Source organism: Spermophilus citellus (genome assembly GCF_964194105.1).
Source record: "Spermophilus citellus genome assembly, chromosome: 9".
NCBI lineage: Eukaryota > Metazoa > Chordata > Mammalia > Rodentia > Sciuridae > Spermophilus > Spermophilus citellus.
The window spans coordinates 113,996,451-114,006,444 of NC_138191.1; the positions used below are offsets into that span (position 1 = coordinate 113,996,451).

At 44.2% G+C, this 9,994-nt stretch overlaps 1 protein-coding gene across 2 annotated transcripts; it reads left to right on the forward strand.

The window, feature by feature from the left end:
* Positions 1-2,029: 2,029 nt before the first annotated feature.
* Positions 2,030-6,390, forward strand: SMIM12 (small integral membrane protein 12). 2 transcript variants are annotated; one of them, XM_081308676.1, is made up of 3 exons: positions 2,043-2,176; positions 5,291-5,384; positions 5,471-6,390. In XM_081308676.1, the coding sequence occupies exon 3, from the start codon at positions 5,476-5,478 to the stop codon at positions 5,752-5,754; it is 279 nt and encodes a 92-aa protein (XP_081164802.1). In that variant the 5' UTR covers positions 2,043-2,176; positions 5,291-5,384; positions 5,471-5,475; the 3' UTR covers positions 5,755-6,390. The 2 variants fall into 2 exon arrangements, with proteins under 2 accessions (XP_081164801.1, XP_081164802.1); XM_081308675.1 differs by lacking the exon at positions 5,291-5,384 and having other exon boundaries at positions 2,030-2,176.
* The last annotated feature ends 3,604 nt before the right edge of the window (positions 6,391-9,994 follow it).

Here is a 9,994-nt window from a genome sequence, read left to right on the forward strand (position 1 = left end):
CAATAAGAAGGCAGGGAGACCATTGCTAATGGGATCCAGGTAAGAGGGAGTGATGTTGACTTTGAGAGACATTTAGGAAGCTTTGGTGAAACAATCTCAGAGAAGTGACCTTGAAAGTCACTCAGGTTTTTGGCTTAATGAGTGAATAAAGCCAAAAAGAAAAAAAAAAAAAAAGGATGAGAGGCGGGGCTGGGGCTATGTAGCTCAGTTGGTAGAGTGCTTGCCTAGCATGTGTGAGGCACTGGGTTTGATCCTCAGCACCACATAAAAATAAAATAAAGGTGTCCATCTACTATATATTTTTTTTTAAAAAAAAGGACAGGAGGAATGACTGTATGTAATATTTAACATATCAGTAATAATTTACTGAGCACTTATTGAGGAGGTGCCAAGTACTATGCCAAGCACTTTATATACCTTAAGGTGATTTAATTCAGCAATCCTAGAGGATAGGTACTATTATTGTCTTTATTTTTTTTAAGAGAGAGTGAGAGAGAATTTCTTAATATTTATTTTTTAGTTTTCGGCGGACACAACATCTTTGTAGGTAGTGCTGAGGATCGAACCTGGGCCGTACGCATGCCTGGCGAACGTGCTACAGCTAGAGCCACATCCCCAGCCCCTATTACTGTCTTTAAAAATGAGGAGTATAAATATAGCTTTCCTGAGATTAGCAGACAGACCGAGCTGGGATAGCCATCTGATTTCCAAGTGTGAGCTCTTGAGCCCCACCCAGTTCTGCCTGAGGACACTGTTTGGACCCAAGACACAGCTCAAGGGCTGGTTCTTCTAGGGAGCCTTCCCTGATCCTTCCTGGTTGTGCTGATGGTCCTCATTTGTCATCATGTTTCTTATACCCTGGAGACATTCTGTAAATTTGTCTGCTTCCCCTTCCGTCAATTCCGGAGGTCAGGGAAGGTCCAGGGTCATTTCTGCATCTCCAGTGCCTACTACGTGTTAATTGGCTGGCTGAATGCCAGTTATTCTAGGCAGTTCTGTTCCCTTCTCCTTTCTTACTTATTCAATGTGCAAGCAAATAAGTTCTGCTAATAACAGTCTCCTAAATAGTTCTTTATACTGTTTCTTTCCATCTTAATTGCCAAACTTAGCTTTGGGCTCTTCCCAGTAATAGAGGAAGTGTCTCTAACCTGATAGTGCAGTATAGGAGGCTTCCTATGAAAGTAATTCATGAACTTGAAAACAAAAACAACCAAACAAAAAGAGTTACTTTGTTCAACAAAATAACTGGGTAAGTACTTAAGGGTAAATGGAAAAGCATAAGCAAAGTTACAGGCCTGTAAAACAGTTTGGTCTGTGTGGGGAAATAGGAAGGTATTATTATGTATTACTAAAGATAAGGAAATATGCCAGGCAGAGATCAGTTTGATGAGGTTGGGAAGGAAGGTTCATGTGGAACCATTAAGGAGATTGGGCCCAGGGACTTTTTTTTCCCTGTATGTGATAAAATAGATATCTGTTCAGTGTACAGTGGAAATACAAAACAGGGAGTGAATACTTGCACCCGAGGGGGTCACAGGTTTTACTCTATTTCCATTTTTTTAACTCACAATAGCTGCTATTTGTTTCCCTGCTTGTGGTGTGCCTAGCACAGTACTTTACGTACATGGTCTTATATAATCCTCACAACATCCCTGAAAAATGGGTGTTATTACTTCTATACAGAAGAAAAGGAAGCTCAGACAGATTAATAATGTTCCCACGGTCACACAGCTGGAAAGCTAGCTCGGATCCGAAGAGGTCTTAAAACACTAGATTATAATCTCCTAAAGAGAGTTACTTTAGGTCAGGGGTCATGTCTTATGTTTCTGTGTACCGGACCTAGGTCTTAGAAGATGCCTAATAAACGTCAGTTGAATGAATGAATGAATACCTTTCACTTTCTCCACTAGAAAAGCACGTGGCTACGTCACAGTGAAACCTCCCAGACATGAGGGGGCGCTGTGCCGATTTCAGCGCAGTAGGGTCGAGCTGCGCACACCTAGCTCCTTCTCTCCCTTGGCTGGAGCTCAGCCAATCCCTGTGCTCGAGAGAACCCGCGGCCAGTGGGCGGGGTCACAGAGCAACGCCCCGCGGGCCGTCGGGAGCCGTGACATCCGCGCTCCCGGCTAGCGGGTGGAGAGCGGGGCCAGGCCGAGGAGTGCGGGCTGGGCCGCAGGTGAGCACGCGGGCCCGGAGAGCAGTTACCTTCTCTGGAGCGGCTGCCGGGGCCGCCCGTTCCACGATGACGGCTCCGGGCTGCGACCTCTGAATTAGGGGAAGGGTGATAGCGAGTTTCTGCTCCCGCGCAGGCCCGGCCTAACGGAGCCCTCCCTTCCCGGAGCTTGGTTGCAGAGTCTGGGAGCCCAGCCGGCCTTCTGCGGGTTTCTTGGCCTCAGGCACCCGAGTGAGGATAGACGTTGACAGGGCCAAGTGTGTGGTGAGACGGAGGAAAGAGGGTAGCTGTCTGGACCTTGACCTCACTTGCGCTTCTAACCCTGGCTGGGCTCGAGTGGCTTTGAGAGCTCATTCTTCCACCTTCTGAGGCCCCCTCTGTCCTTAGCAGTTTTCCAATTTGGGAGTGCATCTTCGGGTCTCACTGGACCTACGGGGCCCAGGCCCAGGTTTCTTGGCAGCCCGTTGATCTATATTGCGTACATTATTCCTCCATTGGAAATAGTCGTGACAGTATTTGAGATACACTTCTGCCTCTTTCATTTTGATACCCTGGGGTTGACTCCATGGAGTCTCTAGTTTTCGTTTAATCAGCAAAGACATCTGCTGTGTTCCTGCCACCTTTTGAGGATGGGTGGATGACTGCTGTGGTTTTACCCTAGTGAATTGCTTGAGCAGTCTGTCATTCATACAGTGAATTCGTTCAAGCTTCCCCCACCTTGACCAATTTGTGTCAGGGAGGTTGGGAGAGGTGGAGGGATGGATAGGACATAGTGGGACTGGACTGATGGATATGGTCCTTGCTCTTTAGGAACTTTAAGGTGTTTTGAGAAATGCAGACAAGTAGGGCAAGCCAGCACAGTGCCCACACAGAGAACATGGTTATAAGTGTTCAATAAATGAATAAATTGACTTATTTGTGAATGACTATAACATAAGCAGGAAGACAGAGAGAGACCTTGTATTGAGAGAATTTTAGTTGTAGACTTGTGATTGGTATGTTTTAGGACAGATTGGAAAGCTCAGTGGAGCTGCTGTTTAGAAAAAGTGCTTAAAAAGAGGGAATTTGCTTAAATGACAGGAAATAAAATGGAGACGTGTTAGGTTTGGGATTCTTCAGGGTGTCTCTTTTAACAATGTCTTAAGAATTTTACAAATTTCTCAGTATATCAATTTGCAAAAAGGGAAGCATTTCTAGGTAATGAAATGCTAAGTTAATGGGGAAAAACTGCAGGAGGCTCTTCCCAAGTCCAAAATTTGGACAGAATCCATACAGGATCTGCAGTGTGTTCTTTCCACCAGAAAAGCACAGGCTTTGAAGTTAGAGAGATCTGGGCTTAAAATCAATGGGTCTATCATTTCTAGTGGTCTTGAGCAAGTTAACAATGCCTCTTAGCCTTTATGGCTTTAGACAAAAATCTGGGCTGCCTCACAAAGACATTGTGAGGGCCAGATGATGACTAGTGTATAAGTTGTCCAGTGTAGGGTCTGGTGCTGAGACAAAGGACTAGGAAGGGATTCTTGAAGCTGCTGCAGTTTTCTGCCCCCATGATGGTCCATTATAGTCTTAGGTCCACAGAACACTTGGATTCTGAAAGGGAGAGAATGAAAAGAATGGATTATCTTTTCTTTGGTGAGATTTTGATTGTTACTCTAGTCTAGAGATAGGCTGGGGAAATATCCACAGGAGCACAGACAGATTTTTAGTTGGGGCTTTTGGGCAAGTTACTTAACCCTCTGATAAGTCCATCTATCTTAGGGTAGAGATGAGGATAAAAGAGATAGTTTATGTAAAGTGCTTAGCCCAAGCCTAGCTATAACATGTGCTTAATAAGTAGTAGCCATCATTATTATAATTGTGAATGATATTTGATAACTGAAAACCCATTTTGTTCCATTGTCCAAGGTGTGGAACACCTATAAAAACTTAAAATTGAGCAACAAATATACTGCTTCTGGTAACTTTGAAGTAATTATTGTTTTTAGAAGTTTACTCTTTTGAGAAATGAAATAGGTGAATGATTATATCATTTGAAAAAATACATATATGTGTATTTCACATATATGCATAAAGGATTTATGAGCTCTAGAGTATGATTTCCAACCTATTTTTAATCTTGTGTCAATATCATTGAAATGTTTACAGAATTGATAACTTGGGACTTCATTGGTTAGTATCAATAATAATCATTTGTCACTAAATGGCTATTAAAGTGAGCCCATTTGTGTGTGTGTGTGTGTGTGCGTGCGTGTACGTGTGTTTGGTACCTGGGATTGAACCCAGCAGTGCTTTAAACACTGAGCCACATCTCCAGCCCCTTTTTATATTTTTTTTAGAGATAGGGTCTCATTAAGTTGCTTAGGGCCTTGCTATGTTGCTGAGGATGACTTTGAACTCCTGATCTTCCTGCCAAGGCTCCTGAGCCATTGGGATTATAGGTGTGCGACACTGTGCCTGGAAATTTGTGTGTTTTTACATTACTCTGGCATTGTCCTGTTTCATTTCAGGAGGCCCTAGTACACTTCCGCTCCTTTTATTTTCTGCCATGCCTTGTACAGTGTCTTTTTACAGAGAATTTTCAAGTCCTGGGTCCTGTGATGCCCAGAGTATATAATGGTTTGTGATATTTTTAGGAGCTTACTATGTAAATGTAAGGATATGAGTTTGATTGAAGATAGTATATTTTGAAGAAGGTTTGACCAGCAGATTTGGGAAGTATAGATTAGTCCCAGTGTTAGAAAATCAAGTTCAGAATAGGAATAAAACCTTTATTTATCTCACACCCAGAACAGTTAGGTGATGGATTATGGTTTTGGCTGTTTTGATATGCTCCTTGTACTTTACATGAGGAAGAGGAACTATTTTCTCATTTATTGAGGAGGTGGGAGATGACAGTGGGATTGTATATGGTCATTGTCTATTTTGTAGAACAGAGAAAGGCTTTTTTTCCCTTCCTAATATGTTGGCAAACTGGAGGGTTTGCAGGGCTGTGGTCCACAAAAGGCTTGATGCTCAGAGGTCCCCTTGTGGGGAGCACTGCCATGCATAGGTGCATGGTGCATGGGATAAAGATTCTTTCCCTCTTCCCTAATAATTGAATATTTCAAAATTTCCTAGATTATTTCAGGGACCTGACTGTGCATAAAGCATAGTACCCTCTGGCATTACTCTGCAGCAGCTGGCTGCTCAGTAAATGGTGCCAGGAAACTTGGTAAGTGGTGTGCCCTGTGGGTTGTCGATATCTGGTGGGTTGTGGGTGTTTGTTTCTCCCTAATTCTACCTTATGCTCTGCTGCAGATGTCATGTGGCCTGTGTTTTGGACCGTGGTGCGTACCTATGCTCCCTATGTCACATTCCCTGTGGCCTTCGTGGTCGGGGCTGTGGGCTACCACCTGGAATGGTTCATCAGGGGAAAGGATCCCCAGCCAATGGAGGAGGAAAAGAGCATCTCAGAGCGCCGGGAGGATCGTAAGCTGGATGAGCTGCTGGGCAAGGACCACACTCAGGTGGTGAGCCTTAAGGACAAGCTGGAGTTTGCTCCCAAAGCTGTCCTGAACAGAAACCGCCCGGAGAAGAACTAATGGAGGACATAGGGCCATATGGTCCACAGGGCTGAGACTGGTTCTGCCATATCAACCCAGCCCCAGAACATACATCTGATTTGCTTTGCTGCTTATTCTGGCCCCTCCTGCACCCCACAACCACACTGTACTGGCTGTTCCTTTTTGGCCAGGCAGGCACAACAGCAGCTGAGGGGCCAGCAAAGAGGAAGGCTGCATCTGTTGAATCAGGTCCACAACTGCTCAGGCTTCTGGGCTTACGTGGGTGCACTGCACAGAGGACTGTTATGGAATGAACATTGGTTCTCAGACTACCTGGGGAGATGGTTTGGTCTCAGGTGGGAGGGCTGGGATTTGGATGTTGCCTTTAAGAGGGGTCCACACATGTCAAGTTCTAGTTTGCACTGGGAAAAGTTCAAAAATCTACCTGGCTTCCTCAATTGATTCACCCTCTTTCATGTTCATTCTTTCAGAAATTCTGTTAGCTCAGGAATGGGATTCCCCAGGGAAGGAAAGCATTTTTCTGTTGACAGAAGCTCAGGCTGCTCACCTTGGGACAGGGAGGAACATGTGCCTGGTGAATTTGCTTGAAAACAATCACTGTCTTCCACTCCTCACTGATGTGTAATGAAAACCTTGATTAAAGTGGCAACTGAGCACCTGTTGATTGAATCCTATCTTCTAGAGGCATTTGGTATCTCCTTAGGAGTTAGGAAGCTCAGGCATTCAGGTGGGACAATAGTGGTGTTCAAGGACTCCCAGGGGCCTGGAAGCCTTGTTTCAGGTGGTTCACAGCCTTGGTAGTTGCTGTGAATCCCAGAGACCCAGGTTCCCAAGAGCCTTTTTACCATGACAACAAGAGGCTATAGCATCATCTAAAATCCAAGTACAGAAGATGGATGTGTGTATGCATGCATGCACATACTACACACAACACCCTTCTCTTGAAAAGTAATATATGCACGTTAGAGAAAATTTGGTAGGGATTAAAAAAGGTCACCCATGCTCTCAGTGCTCTAACTACTGTTAACCTTTTGATATCTTCACTACTCTAGTTTTTAAAGATATAATTTACTTTATTATTTTTTCATGTTTCTCTTGTTTTTAAAATTTTTTTCAGTACTGGGGATTGAACTCAAGAGCTTTTCACGAGCTAGGCAAGCACTCTACCACTGAGCTATAACCTTATCCCCCCTTTTTAGCATTGTGACCAGGGTCTTGCTAAATTGCCCAGGCTGACCTCAAATTTGGTCACCTTCGTGCTTCCACCTCCTAAATAGCTGGGATTACATGCATGCCTTACCATGCCTGGTTACATATTATTTCTTAAAATCATTTCCATCATATCCTGTGGTTATCATAATTTTTTAAAAAAAAATTTCTTTTAGTTATAGATGGACATAGTATCTTTATTTTATTTATTTATGTGGTGCTGAGGATTGAACCCAGTGCCCCACATATGCAAGACAAGAGCTCTACCACTGAACCACAACCCCAGCCCTTATAATTTTTTTTTTTTGTAGTTGGACACAATGCCTTTATTTTATTTATTTTTATGTGGTGCTGAGGATAGAATCCAGTGCCTTGAAAGTGCTAGATGAGCACTCTACTGCTGAGCCACAACCCCAGCCCCTCCTAATTGTTTTTAATAGTTGCATAATTGCCCATCAAGTTTATTTTGAAGATTCCTTGTTGGTGGACATTTGAATTGTTTGTTCACAAGTTTACATACTGCAATGAAGATCTTTTACAAGGCTTTCCCTGCATTTTTGAGTTAATGGTAGGAAGAGTAAATGGTATTTGAATAAAAGAATTAAGTTTTGAGGGTTTCTGTGCATAGTTAACTAAATGTCTTTCCAAGAAGACTGTAGGAGTTTATGCAGAATGTTACCACTTAAGATGTTGCCAGTGGGATTGTACAGGCTGCAGAGTAGAGGGCTGGAACAGGCATAGGATCATGTTGCCTCATGAAGCCGAGTGGTGAACCACCTAAGTGAGCAAGGGGATTATAAATAATGAGCACTAGACAAAGAGGGAATCTGCGTCCTTGCCCAGCTTATCAGGTTCTCTCTCCCCAGGACCTGATGGTTTTAACTGGTAGGTGAGGCTGGAATTCCTCAACAGGTAGAGATGCCAACTGTGGGGAGGAGGAAGCAAATCCAGTGAATGGCTTCCCCTCCATGTTGCTGAGGCCAGGTGGGGATGTTGAACTGAGCTGCTGTTGTCTCCCAGGGAAGGAATCCCATGAAGAGTATGGGGGAAGATTGCTAATTCTGTAAAATTAGGGTTCTGAAAGGATCTGCTAAACTCAGCTTCTGGTTACAGACCACCTGTGGCATGCCTCATGACAGACCGGTGCTGCCACCCTGTGGCAGACCTTAGCATTACCAGGCCTGGGATAGCTCCAGGGGGCTAAACCAGGAGCAAACTTGATGCCCACAGGTCAATCAGAGGGCAAGTGAACAGTAGGCTAGTCTGGCTGGGAACTGGAAAGTACAGCCCTGCCTAGAGGGGGCAGTAGTGATTCAGCTTTCAATTTGTGCTGCTTGCACAGTGGCACGAGATTTTCCTTTTTTTTTTTTCCTCAAAAGATGCTGGAAATTCAATGGAGTTTTAATTTTTTTTATTTGTGAAAACTTCTGTTTCGTTTTGTTTTTTTTAAAATGTGACAGTTTGTTTTTAAAAAATTAAGCATGCTAACACACTTGCAGGGTTAATTGGGCTAGGGGCTGCCAATTAGTGATCTTTCAAAATGCCCTTCTCAGGATGTAGCTTGTAGACTGCTTGCCTGGCATGTGTGAGGCCCTGGGTTCCATCCCCAGCATTGGAACAACAACAACAAAAAGCCCCTCTGCTAATGACATGGCTGAATTCATTTTTTAGTTGTCTAACAACTTGTAACAAATATCAGGTCCCATAATTGGTTTCCATTGAACACTTTTGGGTCTCCTGCACATGCGCAGTTTAATATCAACCTAAGCAAAACATTTGAGGAAGGAAAGCCACATAAATGATAGAAAAAGATTTTCCCAGAGACATTTTTAGATTTTCAGATATTTTAAAACAACCATGTCTCTGCTGGTATGCCTCCTACCAGTGCCTCACTAAGGAAGCCCTATCTTTGGAAATGCAAGTTGTTCCCTTCTTCAGGCTCACTTTGATTGTGCCCCCTTTTAAATAATTTCATTTCCTAGGGCAAATCCTGGCGGAATTTCTGCCTCCAGCAAGTCTATTAATATTCTCAGATCTTTCTTTCCCACGGACTGGCTGAGATCTACTGCCGTAGTGGCTGTGCATGCTCTCCTGCTTCTGTGCAGGTGACATCAAGTAGCAGGGCTAATGTAGATGTGGGTAAAGACAGGTCATGGTTGCTGGGGTGAATCAGGGCATGGACTGGTTTTCTTCCATGTTTGCTGATTCACCTTGAAAGCATGTGACCCTCTCTTACTGGTCCCACAGTCACAGTTCATTGAAACACATTAAGTGGCTGAGCTTGGAGCTCTTTGCGTGTCCTCTACTCCCCTAGGTTCTTTTTTTTTTTTTTTTTTAATTAGCCCCGTGATGGTGGTGGCTTTGGAGCAGGGTTATCCTGTCTGAGCATGGCAGGAATCACTTCTCTGCCCTCAGCGGCTCAGTGTCTGGTGCTTTTCCACTCTCGTCCCTTTCCTGTGCCTGTTGCTGTGTTAGCATGTCAGCTGGGTATCTGCCAGGACAAACCTTCCAGAGAGCCCTTTGACTCTTGTCGGCTTCCCAGGGCCCTGGGCTGGTGGGACTGTTGGCCAAGTGAAACAGCATGGAATTAGTCCCACTGAAGTCTGAGTTGGGGGCAGTCAGCTGGGATGAAGAGGCTCTGCCTTGCCTTGCTTGTCCTCATCCATGTTGGCGTGGGTCTCTACGTATTTGTGGAATGCTGAGCCAGGGCAGTGTGGTAGAATGAGAGTAAAATGGGTTTTGGAGGTTGGCAGACTTGAGTTATGAACAATGCTTCAACAACTAGACCTTGGTCAAGTCACCGAAGCCTTTCTGAAGCTCAGTATCCTCATTTGAAAAACATATAAGACTTTTTGGAGGTGGTTTGAGGGGGGATAAGGTAGTGTATGTGAAGTTTTAGCACAGCCCATGGCAACTAGTAGGTACTCAGTGAGTGTTAGCTGCTTTAATTTTTATTGCAGGGAATGCCTGTATTTCCTGCAGTTATTGCATGTACCATTGTGATCCTGGTGAGTGGGAGAAGAGAGCGATTTCAGCTGGTGACCCCAAG